Source organism: Bactrocera oleae, chromosome 6, assembly GCF_042242935.1.
Source record: "Bactrocera oleae isolate idBacOlea1 chromosome 6, idBacOlea1, whole genome shotgun sequence".
Classification (NCBI taxonomy): Eukaryota; Metazoa; Arthropoda; class Insecta; order Diptera; family Tephritidae; genus Bactrocera; species Bactrocera oleae.
Genome location: NC_091540.1, coordinates 50,566,856 through 50,590,502, shown reverse-complemented (window position 1 = coordinate 50,590,502; position 23,647 = coordinate 50,566,856). Strand labels below are relative to the sequence as shown.

General features: G+C 35.4%; 5 protein-coding genes and 1 pseudogene across 7 annotated transcripts; 3 read left to right on the top strand and 3 right to left on the bottom strand.

Annotated features, from left to right (window-relative positions):
- The first annotated feature begins 1,956 nt into the window (after nucleotides 1-1,956).
- LOC106620684 (uncharacterized) lies at nucleotides 1,957-3,101 on the top strand. Its single transcript, XM_036359172.2, has 2 exons — nucleotides 1,957-2,437; nucleotides 2,563-3,101. Exons 1-2 carry the CDS (start codon nucleotides 2,293-2,295, stop codon nucleotides 2,886-2,888), a joined length of 471 nt encoding a protein of 156 aa, XP_036215065.2. The 5' UTR covers nucleotides 1,957-2,292; the 3' UTR covers nucleotides 2,889-3,101.
- A 1,675-nt stretch (nucleotides 3,102-4,776) lies between these two features.
- On the bottom strand, nucleotides 4,777-9,486 carry LOC106626287 (putative serine protease F56F10.1). 2 transcript variants are annotated; one of them, XM_036359175.2, is made up of 8 exons: nucleotides 8,525-9,486; nucleotides 6,988-7,175; nucleotides 6,098-6,333; nucleotides 5,912-6,047; nucleotides 5,718-5,856; nucleotides 5,341-5,642; nucleotides 5,097-5,266; nucleotides 4,777-5,033 (listed from the first exon to the last, which is right to left on the bottom strand). In XM_036359175.2, the coding sequence occupies exons 1-8, from the start codon at nucleotides 8,768-8,770 to the stop codon at nucleotides 4,915-4,917; spliced, it is 1,536 nt and encodes a 511-aa protein (XP_036215068.2). In that variant the 5' UTR covers nucleotides 8,771-9,486; the 3' UTR covers nucleotides 4,777-4,914. The 2 variants fall into 2 exon arrangements, with proteins under 2 accessions (XP_036215068.2, XP_036215070.2); XM_036359177.2 differs by lacking the exon at nucleotides 8,525-9,486 and adding an exon at nucleotides 8,085-8,150.
- A 1,441-nt stretch (nucleotides 9,487-10,927) lies between these two features.
- On the bottom strand, nucleotides 10,928-14,536 carry LOC106620680 (putative serine protease K12H4.7). The gene is made up of 9 exons (XM_036359173.2): nucleotides 14,426-14,536; nucleotides 13,726-14,086; nucleotides 12,901-13,088; nucleotides 12,600-12,835; nucleotides 12,080-12,215; nucleotides 11,870-12,008; nucleotides 11,499-11,800; nucleotides 11,265-11,434; nucleotides 10,928-11,204 (listed from the first exon to the last, which is right to left on the bottom strand). Exons 2-9 carry the CDS (start codon nucleotides 13,984-13,986, stop codon nucleotides 11,077-11,079), a joined length of 1,560 nt encoding a protein of 519 aa, XP_036215066.1. The 5' UTR covers nucleotides 13,987-14,086; nucleotides 14,426-14,536; the 3' UTR covers nucleotides 10,928-11,076.
- Nucleotides 14,537-15,897: 1,361 nt separating this feature from the next.
- Nucleotides 15,898-17,093, top strand: LOC106620701 (micronuclear linker histone polyprotein). 2 transcript variants are annotated; one of them, XM_014239269.3, is made up of 3 exons: nucleotides 15,898-16,280; nucleotides 16,335-16,457; nucleotides 16,746-17,093. In XM_014239269.3, the coding sequence occupies exons 1-3, from the start codon at nucleotides 16,007-16,009 to the stop codon at nucleotides 16,979-16,981; spliced, it is 633 nt and encodes a 210-aa protein (XP_014094744.2). In that variant the 5' UTR covers nucleotides 15,898-16,006; the 3' UTR covers nucleotides 16,982-17,093. The 2 variants fall into 2 exon arrangements, with proteins under 2 accessions (XP_014094744.2, XP_014094743.2); XM_014239268.3 differs by having other exon boundaries at nucleotides 15,898-16,457.
- On the bottom strand, nucleotides 16,995-22,330 carry LOC106620700 (cilia- and flagella-associated protein 52). Its single transcript, XM_014239267.3, has 10 exons — nucleotides 22,096-22,330; nucleotides 21,811-22,020; nucleotides 20,754-20,857; nucleotides 20,261-20,688; nucleotides 20,023-20,201; nucleotides 19,675-19,904; nucleotides 17,876-18,092; nucleotides 17,570-17,807; nucleotides 17,362-17,505; nucleotides 16,995-17,286 (listed from the first exon to the last, which is right to left on the bottom strand). The coding sequence occupies exons 1-10, from the start codon at nucleotides 22,308-22,310 to the stop codon at nucleotides 17,056-17,058; spliced, it is 2,196 nt and encodes a 731-aa protein (XP_014094742.2). The 5' UTR covers nucleotides 22,311-22,330; the 3' UTR covers nucleotides 16,995-17,055.
- LOC138857708 (uncharacterized) lies at nucleotides 18,397-19,396 on the top strand (annotated as a pseudogene).
- Nucleotides 22,331-23,647: the final 1,317 nt, after the last annotated feature.

The following is a 23,647-nucleotide window of genomic DNA, read 5'->3' as shown; positions in this document are numbered from 1 at the left end:
CTACAGCATATAGCCGCTACTTAAAATAACCGATCAAAATCAAGATGAAGATATTTTTATACCCTTTTATGCTATAAGAAATGCACCTGTGAAGGGTATTATAACTTCGGTACAGCTGAAGTTAATGTTTTATCTTGTTTTCATTTAAATAGGTAGTTCGTCACATGAATGGTTAGTTCAGAAAGTCGAAACATGCGCTGAAAGTTCTCAAAACAGTATTCCACTGTAAAATTTTAGAAAAAAAAATTATGCAGTAGAGTACTACTTCTCCACCAATTGATAGAATGTCCCATGAGTCATGAGAAGAAAAACCCAAGCCTTACTTTTTAAGACAGAAGTGGTACATTGCGTAGGGAGTAGGGTTAATTCGTGTAAAACAAGTCCCACTTTTTGATTTTCACTGAAGCGCCTCAGAAAAAAGTTTAACTGCGGTTCATTATTCGGTGCTGAATAGTCTAAAAACGCGATTTTTTGTGAAAAAATCGTTTAATTTGAGTATGTGAAAAAACTCCAGCGTTACTGCGTAAATTATTTATAAAATTAGTGCTAAAAATGTTTAAACGATCGATGCAGTAGTTTCGAATTTACAAAGGGCACCGTTAGAATTGCCATGTCGAAATAACACATTTTCTGAATCAACCGTAAATTTTGGAGATGAAAACGGTTACAACAACAGCTGACGTTTAAAAATCCCTAATTATTGAAAATATTATTTTAATCGTCAAATCGAATTAAAATCCTGAGAAAGACATGTATTATTTTCTAATGAATTAATAACAAACACAACGATTTTGAGAAAATAGAAAAGTGTGCTAAGTTTTTGTTTTTATAATATGCAGAAAAAATCTGGTCTCGTAAACTCAAATGAAATGGAAATCGAAGATTCAATTATATACGAATACAGGTTGGGTTACTCTTACGAAGAAAAATATTTATCCATAATGTCCAAATAATTTATTTTTGTTTTTCTCATGAATGTCTTGTTTACATTTTTATAATTTAGTGTTATTTACAACCTGTTCCTATCCAGTTATCAATCAAAAAACACATTTGTGTTGGTTAAAACCTTTGAAAAAAATATTTTATTTTATATTTAACAATATGGCTAATTTTAACATTAAGCGTTAAAACCCTTATGACAGATCGTTGTTTTTCGACTATAGATACAACCTTATGTCATTGAATCAAGTACACCATATAATATGAATATACAGTCAAACCTGGTTAAGAGAGAGTTCAAGGAACTATGATTTTTTTCTTACTTAACGAGTTTCTCACTAAAAAACACAACACGTTGATTTTTCGTTTAGACATTATAAGTTGTTGTAAGAGCTATTCTGTTCGTTGCAAATGATATTTATGAGCTGCAGTGAGCATGAAAAATAAGCTAATACAGTTAAATATTATTTCTTTGAATTACAAGAAAACAACATAGTTCCTGATTCCTGAAAAAACAGAATGAGTCATACAGAGGAAAATTGTTGCTTATAGAGGTAAATACAAAAGAGGCTCTCAGTTATAGAGGTCAGTGTGGGAAAAACGACTGTCACTTATGGAAGTTTTTGTTTCTCACTTATAAAGGCTTTTGAGAGGTCAAAGTTTGGGACCTGAAAATTATTCTCACTTATAGAGTTTTCTCGCTTACCCAGTTCTCTTTGCTCAGTTTTGACTGTACTAAGATGGGAATGCTTACTATCTTCCATAAGATAATATTTTTTTGTTTGAATCAAACAATATATTTTATAGTTAATTTACAACGTTAAGAGTCATAAAATAGTTAATACAATAAAATAAATTATAAAGAATGAACCAGCAACCAAAATACGACCATTTATTTGAGAAACTGTTAACACATTTTTCAAATTTGTCTCCAAAAACACAATAATTAAATCAAGAAGCCTTTGAAATTTAAATTAAATAAATGGAAACACAACTGTCAAAAGCTAAAAGAAAAGTTTACGACAGAAAACAAGCAAATTGTGAAATTGAAATTGTCAAAAGCTTATTTTCACATAAAAAGGTAAAACAACACATAAACGCACAAAAGTTTCAAACAAACTACTCAGCGAGTAAGCAAAGACAAAAAGCTACACAAGCGAGGCGCATACAAGTACGAATTGAATCAGTCCGCTAGTGATCTCATCAACGCCAAACAAACGCAATTCCAACCGGCTGCGACATTTTGTATATATAAAATATTCTTCTTCCATTGATTTGACGTTGTTCATTGCAAAATAGTGACGTTTCGTCATTTTCGAAACTCCAAATAAAGAATTAAATCAATAAAGCGAAATGCTACTTTCCAAATCCATGCGAATAACACCAACTCTTGTTAGTGCAACTGCAGCAAGAATTAGTGGTCCAAGTGTAGTGGCGAATCTGGATCAGCATAGAAATTTGGTTCTTACAAACGCAATCATACAAAATGGTTTGACCGGTAAGTCGTGCATTCCCGAATGCAATTGGTTCGCCGTATTTATAGACAATTTATAAATTTAATTAAATCGTTTATTGGTTTGTGTGTGTATTTCGCTATTTTTACTTTCGATTTCTTTGATGCAGATAATGTACGCATACAAAGCGATTTCATCAGATTCAACGCAATTGCCCCCTTCACATTGACAGCCGTGCGCTTCTATGCGGATAATGCCAAGCGAGAACATCAAACCACCAGCTCAACGCAAAATGTGACTGCACCCAGTTTACCGGATCGCGAACAAGTTGAAAGATTCCTCTTCCGTGTGCTTGCTTTGCTTTGGGATGTAAGCGTGTGGGTCTATATTAATACTAAGAAACTTATCGATACACACATAATTGCTAATGATTCCGTGCAATGGTATTGGAAGCGAATGCACGAACGGATGGCTAAGGCCAAGAAGGAATGGTAAAATGTATGTGCAAGATGCACTACGAATATTTCGAAGGAAGCACGTTAACTATACTACTCATTCATATTTTCCATTTGATCCACAATTTTTCTATTAATTTAGCTAATATGTTTGTATTTGATTAGATAAATTTCATATTTAGCACCCATGTTATCATATTTATTAGTTACTTATGTAATAAAAATAAAAATAAATCAAGTTGATAAATAGGTATACTTGATATTATATATTCCCAATGCTATACTGGAATAGATAGTTTCATAAGATAATGTTGATATTTAACTTTAAGTCAGCAACATTTTTAGCTATAGGTGAATGTTTTATATTACTACCACACAACTACAAATATGGTAGTCTGGTAACCGGGCTTTAACGATTAAAGGATCATATAGATCAGATCAGATTAATGGCTGTCTGGACCAACCCCAACCCCAACAACCAACGTTCAACACAGACGTTTCTATGAGAGGGAGCCAATAGAATTATTTTGTAGTTAGACCCAATCTCCAAAAGATATGTGTATAAATTTCGCAACTGTTGAACAATTAATGCGTGTGATACCATATAGTATTTTAAGTGATACAAGTTTTGGTATTTTGATAAAATTGTAGAAAAGGATTTCGCGTATTAATGAAACTATTATTATATTTTTGACACAAAATACACTGCTGATACCAAAAAACTAGCTTTGTATCAGTATTATCTGGGCCTTGCGCCGGGCTAAGCAATCATTCCTAAATAGTGTTGCCACATTCCATATAGGTCATATGAGTGCCGCAAATGATGAAACCAGTGAACCTTTAAAAAATGTTGTTGTGAACAAAATACCAAAACGTCAAAAAAATTATTCCGGTTAAACGTGATAGCAGACCATATAAACATATCAATGAAATTTGTTGGAAATATCGTTCATGTATGGGTATGTGTGTGAAAGTTTGTTGAAAAGTCGGTGCCACGCGAACTTATAATCGCCCGTGTGACAAATTAACGAAAACGATCGCCAAATCTCCTGAATTGCTCTTCCAATTGCTTACGGATTCACCGTACCCTCCGCATCAGACCACCATTAACTTTTTTCTAACCTCAGCCTCGAAAGAATGTCTCTGGAAATAAATCCTCGGATTACTATAAAAAGAATAAAAGATCAACAATTACTACATATATACATATATACCACAAAAATAATATCCACAAGTTTGAAGATCGCTACAATCGCTTTATCACACACTCGATGGAGCCTGTGCTGAATAATAGATGAAATTTTGAATTTTAAGAACAACCTTTTAAACAGCTCATTTGGTTTGTGTAACAGCTAGAACTACAACTACATTACTGCTTAAAAGCAGTGAAATCATAAATCTATAGTTAAGCGAAAAAGCTCTTCAAAGTTTAATGAATAACACTATAAGAACGCATGCACACTTTTATACATAGGAATATTGGACATTAACTGTGTGGTTAAAGATATGCTATTTTACATGGAGGAATAAACAAATAACAAAAACAATGTTTTAATTGGTACCCACCGCGGCCTAGGAAACTGATTTTGTTTTTAACTTAGATTATAATCACTGCCGAACTGAACTGTGACGGTTCTATGAATATGGTTTTGCATTTATATAGGATTTTGTATACCTGTAGAAAGATTATCTAAAATGTCTACGTTTTTGGATTCACATTTTTTTTTTTGTATAAAATAGACAAGGACGATAACATAGATCACGTTGGCTTATGTTATGCCAGAGATATTGAGGTAAGTACGAATGAGACTAATTTATGATTTGAGTTAGTTCTTCTTTGCTTCACAGATTAGCAGTTTCTTCAGATATTTGTACTGAACAATCCCCTAAACACATTAGATCCACACCTGCGTTTAAAGCATAGAATATGGAGAGTGAAAAAGTGTAAAATATTTTGTTTGTCTTTAAATGGTATTTTATGCCACATGATTCATGTTGTATATAAAAATATATTTTGTATAAGTACTTTATTAAAAAAAATCATTTATGAGGCCTTTTTAGGCACTTTAAATCTCCGAATTCCCCAATAGCTGTGCAAGAAAATTCAATATTTTATTACGTGCCTCGATAAGTTGAGTTGGATCAGTTTTAGCAGGGTCATACATTTCAGCGCAATGTGCAGTACCTATGTACATAAAATATAAATAGGATGCTCAATATTATCTACATGGATAAAACAAGAGTGTACCTTCAATAAAAATAGTGGGTATATTTGGATTATTTGATGCGGTCAAACCGAGCGCATGCCATGGATCTATTGAGCCGTGTACGTAAAGCACATTCGTTGACTTGGGATTAAGTCCACCATAGAATTCGTTTGTCTGGGAAACAACTTGTTCCAAGTATTTTGCGTTCATGCTATATAAAATATTAAAAAGTAGAGTAATTAAGAGCTAACGGTAATTAAAAAAGATTTTTTCGTATCCTCGTACCTTTCGGAAAAAATATCCATACACTGCTTAATGAAAAAGTCCACCTTGAATCTATCACCGAATGTGTCCTTTTTATTATTCGACGTTTGATAGAAACCGAACTCATTGCAGGTCTGATAGGTCCATTGGCGTGTACCGTTAGCTACTTCGGCGAACAAAGAAATATTCCTCATTTTAGTCAACATATTGTTGTATTTGTAATCGATGCAATTTTCCTTCAAATCCTTTAAAACCATGTCATTCACAATGCCCAAGCGTTCAAAAGGAGCTCCAATAGTTTCATTGACCATTACATTACAGACCTTTTACAAAAAAAACACCATTAAAATGTATATATGTACAAGTAAATTGAACATTTTATAACATTTTTTGCTCACATCATCGATAGTATGATAAGCTTCGGGTCGGTTGACTTTATTGAATTGCACCACAAATGCAATATTATCGGCTAATTTTTGAAAGAAGTTCGACATATCTAATTCGATCGTAACCGATTCTCCAATTGGTGTACAGGTACTATAAAACATACTTTTTTTTAATACTCGTAAGTTGGAATTAAAAATAAAATTACTTCAATTTTTTATCCACATTTCGTTGACCGATCGCATGATTTGTGAGTGTTTCTATCTCAGCAAAGGCCTTACCGAAAGCCTTCAAGCAGTCGTCGGAATGAGTTGCCAAAGAGGCTTTGACGACCTGAAGGTACTCTAAGACAAGTTTTAGAAAGTTTTTAGAAAATATTTATTTTTATTCGTACCAACAAAATCCACTTTCGCTAAAAGTGGTGCACTCGAACTTATGGCGCCATATATCAAATGCGGATATTTTTGACGCGCCCAAGCCGCCAATGAACCGGGATAAGAACCACCAAAGACAATCCATTTTTGCTTACTGCTAAAGCTGTATTTTTGATTCATACTTCGGATGAAATGAGCCACATCAGCTAAAGCTTGCTTCGAGGAAAGAAATTTTAGGTTTTCATAAGAGAGATCGCTGCAACAGAGAGAAAATTAATTAAAATTAATTTCAGATTTCTTCAAAACATAGTAGGGGAGGACAACCACACCGTTAGTATGCCTTGTGAGAAAACTTAGTTAAGAAATAACTTTGATTTATTTTGCCATCAAAGGAAATAGTTGCCAAGTGAGAAAAGTTCTCAGATTCCTCTAATAATTTCATTCTCATTTAATTGTCGTTTTGGGCTTTAGATACTACTAACATCCATATCTTTACGCTGTTACTCCAAGTTCTGATAAAAAGGCCAACCATTTTTAAAATCAATTTTCGAAATGTATTTCGAGAACCATATTACCCGCGACCGATATTGTGGCAATCGCTTTAACAATTCCCTGAATTATGGTTTACTTACTAGTCGTAGAGAAAATACTTGGCATAATATTCTTAGTCCTAAATGGAACAGTTTGCAGTTCCTTTCAAAATTTAAATTTAATATCCCGGCTTGCTTTTCGACGCAGTTTACACCCTTACTGTTAAAATATTGTAGATCAAATTTTGAACTAAATTAACCTTTCCGCCGCTATCTGTCTTACTTCCAAAATTTAAAAGACTATATAAATATTTATATACATATTGGTTGAGCATTTCAAACAAAACCGTACCCTTAGTAATACAACCACCTATTCTCACCTTTTTGGTTGACTTTTACCATAGAAGCGATGCTCCAAATGAAAACACATGGCTCCAAAATGTTCGGCAAATTTAATCCAAGACCCTTTGGTCACCCAACGCGGCGATATCGCAAGCTCTCCACCAATTGTGAGAAAAATAGAGGCATTGCTGTTATTGCGGTAAAAATTTTCGTTCATAAAGTATCGCTAAAGAAAGATTATTAAAATTTGGCAAAATATTATTAAAATTGATTAATAGCGCATTATATTTTATTGTAATATTGACGACCAAACTTAGGCATTATGGTAGAAACTGTTGGTTGCAATAGTACGAGATGTTTTAAGGTACTGAGAGAAACCCATTTTAATAAGTAATATTAGTTATGGACCAGAGAATGATAAGACAACTAGACCTCTCTCTAAATTCCACTTTTAGAGAACGACTCGAAAAGCAATAGAGATGCATGACGTTCTCCAATATAAGGTGGAATTCTAACTTCTTTGTAACATATATATTAGTATATTTCAACATACCAACATATAACTTATCTGATCGTTCTCCTATCAAATTCTAGTGTACATATTGTACTATGTAATGTAGCAATCAAAATTTTTTATAATGTCTTAGGAAACACATCCTAAGATATCTATGATCTCCAAAAGGTCTGAAAAATAAGCTGAATGAAATTGGAGCCTAAAATTGTTATGAGATAAACATTGCTTTAAAACACTTGGTACTCTCCAGTTGCCGTACAACATCCAGGCGGACTACCAGAAACCCTGTATTTACCTACTTTTACATAATTATTATATTATATATTACTTATAAATACTATACTATAACATTTCGCTCAGATAAAGCAGGTTTATTTTGCTTTACTGCAGCAACCATACTAATTTTATTAAAAGAGCGTCGAACTGTCCTTATACTCGCTTGAAGTTCTAACTTAGAGACAGCCTCTCTAAAAGTCCTACACATTCATTTATGCGCAATAATCGCTCAAGAGCACGGGCATCGCCATCAGTAAGCTACCGTGGGCGGCCTCCAGCGTTTATAACTCTGACAATATTTTGCTTTTTCTTCACATTTATTATATTTGCCATTTGTCGACCTACATATATTGAATTTTTCCGAACGACAAAATAAAACACAAATTTTGAAATTTTTTTAGTGATCGCCAAGGTAGACAAAACGTTACTAATACAAGTATAAATTCTTATTTCTACCTCTGCTCAGAATCGTTTGAGTTGCTTAACCCAGCCATTCCGGTAAATATAGAGGGACTTTCATGACTTACTTATGCAGTGGTGAAAAACTGTCAAAATGACTCTTAATTGGTATCGTATAATTTCGTTCAGGAATAAAATAAAGATGTTTTTTTCTATTTTTAATTAATCAAAGTATTATATTTATTTGGGTGTATGAATGCTACCGATGGTATTAGTAGAAAAAATGTTATAAGAACATTTAGTCGCATTCAGTAAACACGTTGATAGTTTTGCGCTTCACTGTACATATATAATATAAGAGTTCAAAGGCATTAACACTTTCTTACTTGTTTCCATGTTATATTCTGCTGTGTGTCATCGAAGTGATCGAGTTTTTGTTCGAACCAGTTCTCTTCCGGTTCTGGTGTGTCGTCAGGAGTTAGCTGCTTGCTCGGTTCATCAATAGTGTGACGGACACTACGACGTGATCCAAATGCCTTTGCATTATCAAGATTATTAAAAGTAAATATCAACAAGCAAATTGTTATCAATTGTAGGTGTGAATTAATAAGTGTCGATAAACTACAGGACATTCTTAGTCCAATCGTCGATTACGCTATTCTATAATAAATATAATTTATTTACAGTTGTTAGCTATTTATTGACTTTGTTACATAATTCTATGATTATGTTTGTATTTAATTAGTTTCAATATATTTGATATCCTCTTAATAAAAATCAATGTAATCACAATCATATATGTATATATTGTTATTATTTGATTTTGTAACCCACTTTAATTAATAATTGTTTATTTATATATTTTTCTTTTAATACACTCCGATTAAACATATAAATATGTGGCTTGCTTGGCGTTAAATTTGTAATTGATTCTTTGCAGATATGACATTGGTTTTATAAGCCATCAATACAAAGATCAGCTCAAAACCGTCCTTCTTCTGCTGTTATTAGTACTATAATTAGACTTCCACAGACAGTTCTCTTATATTAAGAGTTTTCTCTTAGACTAAAGTTTAATTTAGAATATAGAAATAAAATAAGCAAGAAATAAAGATATGGACCATTTCGTCCCCAGAAAAATACAAAAAGAAATTACTATGAAAGTTTAACAGATGATTTTATATATTATTTATAACCCGTCGCATTTTGTCTCAATCGCTCTTGAAATTAATTACATTAATCTATATAAAACTCTATATGTCGTTATTGTCTTAGATTTGATAAGTATTAAATAATATTTTGCTTAAAACTCGAAAATTTTTAAATTTTTGTTATTCTTTTAGATATCATTTTATAGACTTTTTGACCACAAATAACAAATAAAGAAACTTGCCGTGGATTAGATTAGAAAACCATCTATAAGTAGTAGTACTTATTAAGCTAGGTAGTTTACGATAGTTCGAATAATGTTCTTAAGCTTGGGCAAGCATGCCAATAAACATAAAAATACAATATGTATGCTCACCGGTTCAGGGAGTCTCACAAATGCTATCAAAGGAGCGCATCGGTCGGTTAGTTTTAAAATAAAAACTCCCTGTGTTCAAAAGACTTTCGTGGTCTCCTCTGTTTGCTTATGATTCACATATTTTAAATAGTACTTTTAATGGATTATATCCCCTTGTAAGTCAGAAAAAACGCCTTCTTGTGAATTTTTTTAAAGGCAATTTGTTTATTGAATAAATAAAACAAATATAAATTTACAAAATTTAATGTTCTTTACTACACAACCGATCTTCTGGAGGACCTAGGAAAAAAGTTGCGTGGCTGTAAGAAAGATTTTTCTACTTAAAATTGTCACAAACCCGAAAGCAAAAAAAAAAATATTATTACTATAGATGAGTACAGGTAATGGCAAAATATCCGCTTCCCAGAAAAAAGTCGGTTTTTGTGAAAAAATTTACACTTCTGAGTGGGTTAAAAAAGCTTAACTATTATCTAATATCGTATGCCTTCGATCATTATCTGACAAATATATCTAAGAAGGTCGTTTCAGGGAAAGCGGAATGTTTAAAAATTCATAAGTGGATAGAATCCCTTAAATGATTCGAAGATAACTTGAACGGATTTTTTATTGATTTTTAATACAATAATATATAGCAACTAGATTAACGAAAATCATTATATTCAGTATATGTAGAATTATTGAACCGATTTTATACATTTTTACCAACAGACCACATTATTACCATTCTCTTAAGACTGCTCCTAGTTTAACTAATCAATATTTTTGTTATAAAGAGAGACCAAGAGGACCTTATGTTCTATATATGATTTTGGTAATTTTTAGATGAGCGTGGAGATAAGTTTTGTTTCGATATCTCTATTGCTGCTTGACTTATCTCACATGAATGCATTCGATGCTATTTCAAATGGTCTCATATTATACCTTATCAGAGTACCAGGGAATCTATGCACCAAGTTGTATTAATTTTAACGCAAGCTATCAAGAAATCATACTCATATCTTTCAATATATAACCCGACATCTATAGTGATTACTTTTATGCGTTAACAACCGTTAAGCGAGGAAAACTTTTATAATCTGTGCAATATGTTGCGAGAGCAAAAAACCATACGTCATCCGTCACCTGTCATACAGGGTATACAAGTACTTATTGCCAATATGTTGATTCCATACTCGGAGCACTCCTTCAAGAAGCCTTTAGTTAACTGGAAATGTACTGCTTTCATTACTTTATAACGCAATACTTTGATTAACTCAACAAATAATTTTTGTTTCATATTAATATAAAAAATATATGTATTTACAAGTAGGGCATATATTCGATAGCGTTTGTTCAGTTATATTCGAATTTCATTTGGTATTAGCGTAAAATAAAAACATATAATTGTTCTCAATAAAGCTTATTTGGTAATATTTAGGCAAGTTCCACCTTGAAGTTCTCTAACAGCTGGGCAAGATATTTTATAATTTTATTACGAGCCTCTACAAGTTGTGGCGGATCGGTTTTAGCAGGTTCGTACATATTGGCGCAGTGAGCAGTACCTAAAAAGGAATAAAAAACCATTAGAAGATATTAGTATAAGTCTATAATAGGTAACATACCTTCAATGTAAATTGTGGGCAATTTCGGATTTCTCGAAGCAGTCAAGCCGAGTGCATGCCATGGATCAATGGAACCGTGTACGTAGAGCACATTTGTAGTGTTGGGTTTGAGTGCGCCATAATTTTTATTTGTCTGCGAGACAACTTGCTCTAAGTATTTCGAGTCCATGCTGTATGAAATATTTAAAAATTAGAGTTATTGCGAAAAGAGTGTCTAATAAACAGATAGCGTACCTCTTTGAGTAAACATCCATGCACTGCTTAATGAAAAAGTCAACTGTAAATCGGTCACCGAACGTGTCACTCTTATTATTCGAGGTTTGATAGAAGCCAAATTCATTGCAAGTCTGATAGGTCCACTGTCGACTGCCATTACATGCTTTAGCGTCCCAAGAAGTTTCCTTTAGCTCAGCAATCATTGTATCATATTTGTAATCCAAACATTTCTCTTTCGACTCACTCAAGAGCATATCATTAACAACACCGAGACGAGTTACGGGTGGACCAATGGTAGTATTAACCATAACATTGCAAAGCTGTTAAAGGTTATTGAATAGTTATGTTTTAATTACAAACATTTAGTATTTCTAATTTGAAAAACCCACATCATCGATTGTGTATTTGGCACTAGGCCTGTTGTCCTTGTTATATTGTACAATACCAGCGAAGTTGCCAGCCAAAGATTCGAAGAAGTTGGACATGTCCAATGGATTATTTATAGAGTCCTTAATAGGTGTGCAGGTTCTAAAAAAAAAACAAAAGAAAATCATACGTTTAAAAAGTGTGAAAGCTTGAACTTTTAGGATGTTAAATACTTGAATTTTTCATCTAAATTGCGCTGTCCGATCATGTGACGTGTTAAAATTTCAACTTGTGCAAAAGCACGTCTCACAGCTTCCAAACAATCAGTAGAGTATGTGGCCAATGAAGCTTTCACCACCTCAAAATACTCTGTAAATATATTTAAAAGTGGTTTAGTGGCATTAAAATATATGTAAGTAAAATATTTAAAGTCCAAAACAAAAAAAGGTACAAAACTTTTTTTTTCGTGAAATAGTACCAATGTTCCTACTCTTACATTTTTGGGTATTTTTCGAGGAACTTTGCGCTCTTCAATTAATAAAAGTGGTTTATATGTTCTTTATGTATGACATTAGGTACTTTTACTTCAAAATAATACTAATAAAAGGCTTTTATTCCAATCATATATGAATGAGCGGACATCATAGAAATTATTCTTCTACCTAGACAAATCAATACTTTCACAAATTTAGTCAACAGTTTAAACGCTGCTTTTAAGCTCTCAATTTCTCTTTTAAAAAATATTAATCTTACCTTTGAAATCCACTTTAGCCAATAACGGTCCACTCGAGCTGATAGCGCCGTGTATAAGTTCAGGGAACTTTTCACGTGCCCAAGCTGCCAGTGAACCCGGGTATGAACCGCCAAAAACTATCCATTTTTGATTATCATTCATATTATATTGTTTCTTCATGCTGCGTATAAAGTTAGCCAAATCAGAAAGCGCTTGTTCCGAAGTCAGATATACCAGATTTTTTGTGGAGAGATCGCTACAAAGGATACAAAAATTAAATATAAACTTAATTATCGGAAAGTATTTATTGAGTATTCTTACCTTGTGGGATGGCTTTTACCATAAAAACGATGCTCCAATTGGAAACAAAGCGCACCGAAATGTTCGGCATACTTAATCCAAGCGCCTTCGGACATCCAACGTTTCGATGCCTCACCTTCACCGCCGATCATTAGAAAAACTGGTGCTGTGCTGTCGTTGCGATAGAACTCGTCATTCACAAAATAACGCTGTAAAATGCAAAACCAATAATGTATATATATACATATATGTTAACAAACAAGAAAAAGCGTTAACTTCGGTTGCACCGTAGCTATAATAACCTACACAAATACAAGAGATTCCTTATAAAATTTAATTTTGATCGGTCAACTTGTATGGCAGCTACATGCGACAGTGATCCGTTTTGATCAATTTCTTCGGATATTACACCGTTGTCTTAGAAAATAATCCATGTCAAATTTTCATTCAGTTTGTATGGCAGCTATATTCTATAGTGATCCGATCTGAACAATTTCTTTGGAGATTGCACCAATGCCTTAGGCAATAATCCATGCCAAATTTTTTGAAAATATTTCGTCAAACGTAAAAGCTTTCCGTCGGTTTCGACAAAAAACAGGTTCTTGGGTAGAAAAGGACGTGTTCAAATCCCAGGTCGATATCTCAAAAACTGCGGGACTCATTCATGTATATACAGACAGACGGAGAGATAGACGGACATGGCTAAATCGAATCAGATCGTAATGCTGACCATTTATGTACATATGTATATATTTTATAGGGTCTCCGACGTTTACCTCTAAGTGGTACAAATTTCGTGGCAAACTGAAAATACCTAAATATAAGTATAATCGTAAGCAAACATACCTGTTTCCAAGTGAGTTGCTTATTCTTTTCACCAAAATGATCCAGCTTTTGCTCAAACCATTTGTCTTCCGGCTCTGGCTTGCGCCGCAGTGACTCGAATTTGCTCGGCTCGCCTAGAAATCCATCATCGTAACGCCCATTACGGAATCGACCCAATGCACTGGTCTTATCAATGCTTGCGAAAATAAACAACACCAAAACAATACTTAAACGCAATAGATAAGCCGTGTGCTTAGGAATGGTTCCATTTGCGGTGCCCATTTCGTCGCTGACCCGTTCTACAATAATGTCTTCGTAAATATGTCAATCGTTGTTGTTAGTGTAAGTATATTTTATTGAAGTTGATTGCTGTGATTTTATTCTGTAGATCAGAAAAGATGAACCAAAATTTATTTAAATTTTTTGAGTCAATAAACAAATGTAATCGAAACACTCAAAAGCAAAGAGTGGCGTTGTTTATAGAGAATAAATTTATATACACTTGTATGTCTCGAACTAAGTGAGGTTATCGGTACATAGTGATTACTATGCACAAATGGTAGTCGCACAGTTAAAAGCAAAGCACCGCTAATTGCACAAAGCTTGCAGCAACCATTTGTCCTCACAGGTAATATTGATTTTCCTTTTCATTTCAAATGCGCAGATTTTATTTCATTGTATAAATTTTTGAGTAAAAAGAAATTTGTGCTGAACTACTTACTATTTGCCAAAATTGTGTAGAAATTACAATCAGCACGTCCACTTAACGCGTTGTCTACGAAACGAATGATGAGCTGAGCGATTTTGGTGTCGTTGAGCTACTGCTCTTCCAGCTATTCTCCGTGAAACACATGCTCTTGAATATAACTATGCGCATATGTGGCGTTTTGAGAACGGAGAGGTTTCACGACATTCTAGTACACAAAGCCAAATCAAATAAATAATGCGGTGTTCTCTGATTTACGCTCTTAAAATGCTCAAAGTGACGGATTATATTATATATTAAAACATTTTAATATTTATATCAAATACAGATAGTAATATCTCTTAAATCTCTGCTAGATGCTTGATCGAGTTTCTTCTTGTACTCATCCACGAATTCCAAATTCGATTACCTAATATATTTTAATTGAAAATAGTATGTTTGCCATTGAATAAAATTGATCCGGAGTGATAAAAAAAAAAATTTCACGTATATTAATACAAATCTTAATGATCGGGTTCAAAATCTTCTCCTTTCGAATCAAAACATGCTTGTCTAATCCAATCACTAGTTGTAATCCTCGACTGGATGGCCTTCAGTGCCTTGGCCGAGTGACTTTTAATGGCTTCAATGGACTCATGGAGCGGATTTTTCTGTTTCGAAAAAAGTCACAGGAAGCCAAATCAGACAGATACTTTGACTGAGCGATTACTCTAATTTCAGCTAAAAAGTCACAATCATGATAAAATATGACGACTCATTATCGTAGCAAAAAATTCATGAACTTTCTGTCCGGAAAGCCGGTCGTTTACTACGTATTTCCTTACATAGACGCCTCAAAACCGCTAAGTAGTATTCCTTATTGACCGTTTGAAGCTGTTGAACGAATTTATGGTGAACCACACCCAGGTAATCGAAGAAAACGATGAGTACCGCGTTGATTTTTGACCGACTTTGAAGCGGTTCGGTTTCGGCTCATTTTTGGTCCGCCATTCGTTAGATTGTTGTCGTCTTCAATCGTTATCAATAAACATTTACATACCAGTATATGACAGAAAGAAGCTCGGTAGCTTACTACTATTGTGTAGGACCGACCGCTTGTGGTTACCTCCAATGGTTTAATAATTATATAGAATCTTAGCTATACCTCTTTGACATATGGTCTATGCAAGTCTTCATGATGCTGATTATTCGGCTTTTACGGATGTGAATACTACATATCTTTCAGTTTAGTTTCACCTTTGAAAGTCCTTGTTCTCCTTCTTTTGATATTCGCCTTATTGTTTTGTTACCATCAATCTCTAAACCATTTCTATTACCTTATAAGTGCCAAGAGTCTATTTCCCTTTTTTTTTTTTTTTGTTTGAGTTAAACCTCTACTCCAATCACCGATGTAACAAACACGTTTCAAATAGTTTAGTCTCCATTCAATCACAGTAGCGTGGCTCTCAAGCGGTTAATGATTCTTCCCGAACACCTACTCCTCATTTTGGTGAACATGGAGCTTTACTTCAATTTTTTCTTTATTCAATTTTTTTCTTTCCTCAATACATCTTGTGTATAAATAACTTTCGGAGCAATAATATAAATTAGAAGAAAATGTATCAAATATCAAAATTATCAGTATTACGCGCTTTAACTCAAACAATACGTTATTCTGCAAGCAAAGGTGGATCTTCTAAAGATGGAAAAGGTGATTCAAAGTGTGCGCCGGGTAGTAAAGGTGGCTCCTCCGCCTCCTCTAAAGATGGAAAAGGTGATTCAAAGAGTGGGCCAGTTATCAAAGGTGGATCCTCTAAACCTGGGAAGAGTGATTCAAAGTGTGCGCCGCCTAGCAAAAGTGCAGCCTCAGTCTCATCTAAAGATGGAAAAAGTGAGTCAAAATGTGTACCAATAAAAAAATTAAATCTATGTGAATCTAAAAAAGGAGAGAAAGATGCAAAAGCAAGTAGGTGTGGCGGTATACCAACTGCTGACAAAAAACCCGAAATTTTGGGTGGCGCTGGAAGGGAGTCCAGTTGCAAGCCGAAGAAACAGCCACCAACCAAAGGTATGTTCAAAGCTCTTTACGCACATATAGGTATATTTGTTATTATTATACATAGGTTTCGCTCAGTGGTGTTCAAAACTAAATATATTATAATATCAAGTGCATCAGACGAAGAGTCTTAAACGTCTTCTCTGATTATAAAGAATGGTAGGAATAGAGTTTAGCATTACTTATTTTGACAGAGGACCGACTGCTTTTCACTTTTAATAAAAACTTGGTTTTATACTTAAAAATCTGATTATACGTTCATATTATATATAATATAATATATATTTCTTATAATTGCAGGCACCAGCACGGCGGGAACATTCCGAAAAATTTGTTTATTTGCCATTTTACCAGCTGTCGTATTGCTGAATATATTAATACTCACAACGAGAACACATCCGGAGCGTCAAGAATTCAAAAAGTGGCCACATCTATATAAGCGTGACAAACCCTTCAGCTGGGGTGATGGCACCAAATCGTTCTTTCACAATCCACATACCAATGCATTACCTGAAATCGGTTATGAAGACGAGTAAGAGCGAGTGTGTCTTTATTTTTCGAATATGTACAATATATTTCATCAAAATGTCAAATAAATGTACAAAATAAATTAACATTTTTTTATATCCGGTATATAATCGCAATTGATATCCGGTTGTTTCTTCATATTAATGGGTGGACATTCAACGCAACAAACATTGTCCTTGGCTGAGCTTTTCAAGAGATTGTCGATATTTTCAGCCTTAGAGGCCCTTGGAGCAGCTTGAACGGGTGCTTCCATTTTGCTTGCGGTTTCCGGTACCGCTGTTTGTGGGGGAGGATTTGCCTTACCCCAGAACTCCTATGTTTATGAAGGCAAGGTTCAAATTAGTTTTCAGTAATAATTTAATTTTCCAAATATATTTTTTAAGCTCACTTCCGGCACGTCCCATATAATAATAGCACCATCCACACTGCCAGTAACAAATAATCTACCGTTCGGACTAAAAGCACAGCTCAGAACGGGTGATGAGTGTTCGTAGCCGGCACAAACCGTTATGCCACGATTATAGTCCCACATCTGCGAAATTATTACACACACACTCCTATATAAAATCCAAGGCAATTTTCTAAAGACCACCAACCTTAACCGTTTGATCACTCGATACCGTTAGAAAGTAATCACCTGTCGCATTGATGTCCAAAAAGTTGATTGAATTCTTCTTTGTGCCGTGAAGTTCACGTATAAGACTGCCATTGTAAACCATCCAATAGCTAATGCGTCCATCGGAACCACAGGCGAGCAACTGAACACCGGTCGGAAAATAGCGAGCACACATAAACTGTGTATTAGAGGTGACGACGAATTTACGAGTCATGCGACTGAAGAAAATAAAAATATTTAGTTACATGCTTAAGAAGTTGAAGTGTTGTTAAGAAACTTCACATACTTTACATCCCAAATAACGCAAGAGCCATCTACACAAGCGGATATAATTTCAGTATCCAAATGATTGAAGTCTAACGACGATATCGGACCAGAATGGTCCTTTAAAACGCCAATTAAACTCTGTCGGTACGGTTCAATTTTCCATACACGCACTTGCCCCTCAACACCACCGGTGACAAGTAAGCGGCCAGTCGATGAGACCCGCAATGCATTGCACCCTATAAATAGAGTTCGGATACATACATACATTACAAATAATTGTCCAATAAGTCTGTATATGGAAAATCATATTGGAAATTTAAACAGCTCTAAACCCCAAACTTTTGTGGAGCATATCTTTAAATTAGAGGCATTTATCTTATATTACTTTTTCAAATTATTTCTTCAAGCTTTCCTTACAACTGCGGAATATAACCCTCTTCGTACCCTAATTATTTTAATAAAATTATATAGTTATATCAGGGATCCACATACTTATTCAAACTTGATCCATAAGTAAGCTGAGATATCTATTGAGAGTACATGGGTAAAAAATAGGTTATGAAGAAAATTTAGAAACAAAGAAGATATCCAAAGTGTCAAGAGCCATTCCCTTTCTTTACTATTATATTCAAGTATTTTCTTTAGTTTTTTAATTACTCATGATACAAAAATAATATAAGTAAAGATTTCGGAGCGAAATCTGTTTTCATACGGTATATATTGGCTATCATTTCCCATCAGATGGCTCGCTCTTGAAGGCACAGAAAAAAATTTATATAAATTAGTACCAGATTCCAGCACAAGAAAAGTCATCAAGTTACTTGGCTGTCTCTGGATCAAAAAGTTCAAAACGATCGATGTCATAGATGGACGACTTGTCTCCAGTGTTTTTGAAGTGCGGACGCTCCGAGGACCTAACATCGACTCGGACCACTACCTTGTTGTAGCAAAGATACGCACCCTGTGTAGCAAAGTACGCCCGTCAACAAACACAAGGAAGGTTTGACATCGAGAAGCTACAATCACAACAGACAGCTAAACGGTTTTCTACTCGACTGGCACTTCTGCTCTCTGAGAGCACTCATCAGCAACTACGGTATAAGGGATCTGTGGAACGGCATTTCAAGCTCCTTATGTACAGCTGAAAGCGAAATCATTATTGTTCGGAACGGTCGAAAGAACAGCTGGTACGATGAGGGCTGACTGGCCGACAGGGTTATCGCTCGAAAGTTCTACGTAAAGATGGGGCGACTAACGGAAGGTTTCAAGACAGGATCATACACTTGTAGAACCCAAACAGGTGATCTAGTGCTGATGTCCAGAGCGAACTGAAGTTATGGAGAGAACACTTCTCCAGCCTGATGAATGTATATATATAGCGAACCCTTTTCCCCAATCGATGACGATAGAGAAGGTACAATCTTTTATAAGAGTGTACAGCTTTTGCGGAAGATTTATGCTCCCTTACACTTTGACAATGGCGAGTACCGCAGTCTATTCTACGATGAGCTGTACGAGATGTAAGGCGACATTGTCATAGTTCAGCGAATCAAGAGGCAACGGTTACGCTAGCTAGGTCGTGTTGTCCGGATGGATGAGAATACTCCATCACTGAAAATATTCGATTCAGTACCCGCTGGTGGAACCAGAGGAATAGGAAGTCCTCCACTCCGTTGGAAAGATCATGTGAAGAAGGACCTGGCTGCAATTGTTATTTCCAGTAGAGTAATAATGTGGAATGAGAAACATTAAAATTTGAGCTATGTATGGTCGCTATTCCATCTCTACTTAACACTATGAATCCGACATCAAGCTCACCCTTATTATGAGCGTTCGGTATGGCGTATATCAAGCGTCCCGTTATAGGCGTAAATGCACGAATGACACCATCATTCCAAGCCGATACAATGCTACTGCCATCATTGGTGAACTGCAAAGACACACACTTGAAGTTATATACCATAATACGTAATATCTCTTGTAAACGTCCAATCGACCAAATTCGTATACTCTGATAACCAGCGGAGGCAAAGACCGTCGATAAATTTCTGTGAAGAGAAAATGTAATTCAAAGATAACTTATAACTGTCAAATGTTATTCGTTAGTGCGCCATCTGTCAAACCAACTATGACGTCATTAGCGATACTGATTAAGGTAGAGCTTACTTGGGAAACACAATTTGATTAACTGGCTTGCTATGGCATGTCCGCAACAGTTTGCACGAGAATTTCACAATATTCAGAAACCATATTTCATTTTGCTCTGTAGACACTATGAACTCATCGCTTGTTGTTTTGGTTCTTACCAAAGATGTCACGGCAGCATATACATTGGCGCGTTTGAGCTGGAAAGGAAATAGGTTTTACATACAAATAGAAATACAATCACAAGTATTTTATATACTGTTCGAAATATTGGCCAAGTTGGAGAGGGATAATTCTTCATCATTTCTAGCGTAACGTCTTTGCGTTCTTCCACCAACTCCAAAGTGCCATCGCCAGCACCAACCAATATCAGTCCCTTCTTCACAATGCACAAGTGACGTACGCCATTGACATAACGTTCACAGTCCTTGCCGTATGGCTTACGGGGATTATGCTTTCCGAAAGCGCCCAACATCGACGCAGTCATGCCAATTTTCGTAACATTCACCGGATCACAGCACTTTAGCGCGACCTTAACGATATCACCCGTCATTGTGCCTAAATAAAGGTATTCATCCTTCTCATCCACTTGCATGCCTGTATAGATGCGTTGAAGCTTGCCCACGTGCATATCGTGAACATGAAGTTTCTTCTGCTCGCGCTGAATGCTCCACATGCGCAGATGTCCTACACAAAAGGTTCAAACATTAATATATTGTAAATAATACTTAGATCGAGCTAAGGGCGCTTACGGTCACCAGCGACAATGAAATGAGACGGACTGTTATGTAGCGAGCAAACGGTGAGTGCGTTGCCGGAAATTGAGCGAGCTGCCGGCGTCTGACATATTGGGGTACTAAGGCAATAAAAAAGAAGATTCAAATTAAATTCAACTTTTTTTTGTGAAATAGTTTTGAAATCAGTATGAGTTGCCAAAAAGCTTCTCTTGAGTATGTGTGTATGCAAGTCGACTAATATCCAGGAATGAAAGGCGATGATAAAAGCCACTATCGCGAGAGTGGGTTCGATTCTTGTCGGACGGAAAATCGTGCAGTGAAATCAAAGAGATGCAGTATACCACGACCACGTGCCCCAAAAAGTGCTACTACGGAAAAAGCGTCACCAAAATCTATGTATTGGCAGACCGCTAATTAAAGGTGCCTGAGATAACTGAGATTGTAGGTATCTGAAAAGATGGACTTAATCCGATCTACATCGATTACCTTGGAAAAGTGTAAAACAGATGGCACCAATATGCCGAATTATTAGATACATATATTTTACGCTAAAATTACTGAAGAAGACAAATATTCACAACCAATTTGGTGGAATTAGGCTACGAATTGCCGCCCCAATCCTATTCTCTGCGACTTCTTTTTGTTTTTAAACTTGAAAAAGTCGCTCGCCAGGCAGAAATTTAAGTCGAGAAATTTAAGTCGAAGGAGCCGCAGACCTCCACAAAGCTTATCTCCTAATCTACCATATTTAAAAGAAGACTATGTTGAGCCATAAATTCAAAACTCTATTTTTCCAAAATTTGTGTTTTATTTTTGTAGGTTAAGGCGATCATTTCTTTTTCGAATGACCTCGTATCATGAAGTCAAAGCCCACCACTATCGCGATTAATTTTGGACTTCCAGAAGAAGTATATGACATTGCAAAACATTTAAGTTTATAAAAGCGATTTTCCAAAAAAGGTCAAATAGTGTCCGATGTTCGATTCAATTGTTTCTAAACTATTTGTTTTGTTCACATCTGTTCTTAAATTATTTTCTTCCAATTTACCATGACTTTAATCGAACGACTTACCGCGCTTCAGTGTCTAATACAATTACGGTGCCATCATCTTTTCCACCAACAGATACCAAACACTTTTCATCCGCCGTAAAGGAAATTGATTGTACCAAAACCTTGTGAAGATCATGACGAGCCAATTGCGTGCGTGTAGCAAAATCCCACATAATCACGTAAGCCGGAAAGCCCATATGATTTCGTTGTCCCGAAGCTAAATATTGACCACTGCCGCGTTAAAACACGAAATTTTGTAAATTACAAATTAATTTATATATAACGGATTTTGTCCTTTTTTCATACCTTTTGCTAATGGTCAGACAGGAGACGGCATGTGTGTGTCCGCTTAAGAACTCTTGCTTATTATTTAACGTATTGGCAATGCCGATTTTGTTGCCCAGCGAGTATATCATGCTCACCTTGTCGGGATGCAACTGGACTCCATTTTCGACCTTACCATTAGCACCGAAAATGGCGCGCGGCTCCAATTTTTTCACTTCAACCAACAGATCAGACATTACTTATTTTTTATTTAAATGCTTTAATAAAATATATTTTAGCAAAATAAATGTATTTGCACAGAAATATATAATATTATATTTTTTTTTTATAATTGTTGAATATATTAATATATTGTATAAATGTGAAAACTTTTCCAAGTTGTCAGAATGCTTTCAATTTAATTTCAACATATTGTTTTGAATTGATATTTGTTTTTTTGTTTTATTTCTGGCGCTCTAGGTGTATAATTACTGGGGAATAAAAGTTGAAATTGATATTTGAACATGGCGCGGCATAGCCGGCATAGATCTGACATGGTTACCTTGTAAGGTTGTTTGGTTGTCTAAACAAAAACTAAATACTGAAATCCCACCAAAATGTAATTGCAGTAGCATAATGAAGTAAATACCAGAAAGTTAAATTCATTGAATGCTAACATCCCTTTCACCGTTAAGTATTACACAACGCAAATGAAACAAACTAAGGGTGGATTTCTTGGTTGAATAATTCAGTTCAGTATGTGGCTACCACTAAGTTCGTCTGCAGTACAATTCCTGACTACTCCAAAATAATATGACCGCCAACGTTGGTGTTGTATTTCTTTTAATGGAAAGGCTTCTATGAGAATCAATGCCGCTCCGAACTCACCTTTCAATCGCCTTTGTTTTGTATCCCAGAGTAATGTAGTTTACCATAAGAGTACCATTGTATAGGGATCGTCACAGCGTTCCTATTCACTGTGGAAGGAATAAAGACTGGACCTCAAAATTTTTGTCGGTGAACGACCTCAAAATTTTACTTTTGGTAGTCTGTACTCCTTCACTCCGCATACGACCGCGATTATTCTCAAAGAATTGAGCCACAACAAATGTTCAAACCGCTACCCGCCATCACCTGGGGACGTTACTGGGCACTTACAACGCATTCGACCGGCAAGTAATCACTTAGGCAGCCGCAATATGGTCACCTGGATACAACAGGACATAGTTGAGAAAGATTCAGATATCCTGAAACACTGCACTCCGAAATACCACACGATGTCTCTTGATATCCCCGTTAAACACCTCTTTAGCGATGACCGGAGGCTTCCAGTTGAGGAAGATAATGTACTCCTCTCCTAGCAGTTTCCGTAGGGATGCTTTCGCAGATATTAACATGCTTTATTCGGAGCGGCCCCTAGGAGCATCAAAAGAACATTCCTACAATACGTTAACCAACCCAAATATATACTGACGCGGCTAACTTCAAACAGGTTTTGAACGGTATTCACAGTGGAGCCGTCCTTGAAATTGCCGCGTGAAACTAGAGTCACCCTAGCGCAACTTCGTCCTGGATACTGTTGCAGGTTAAACTT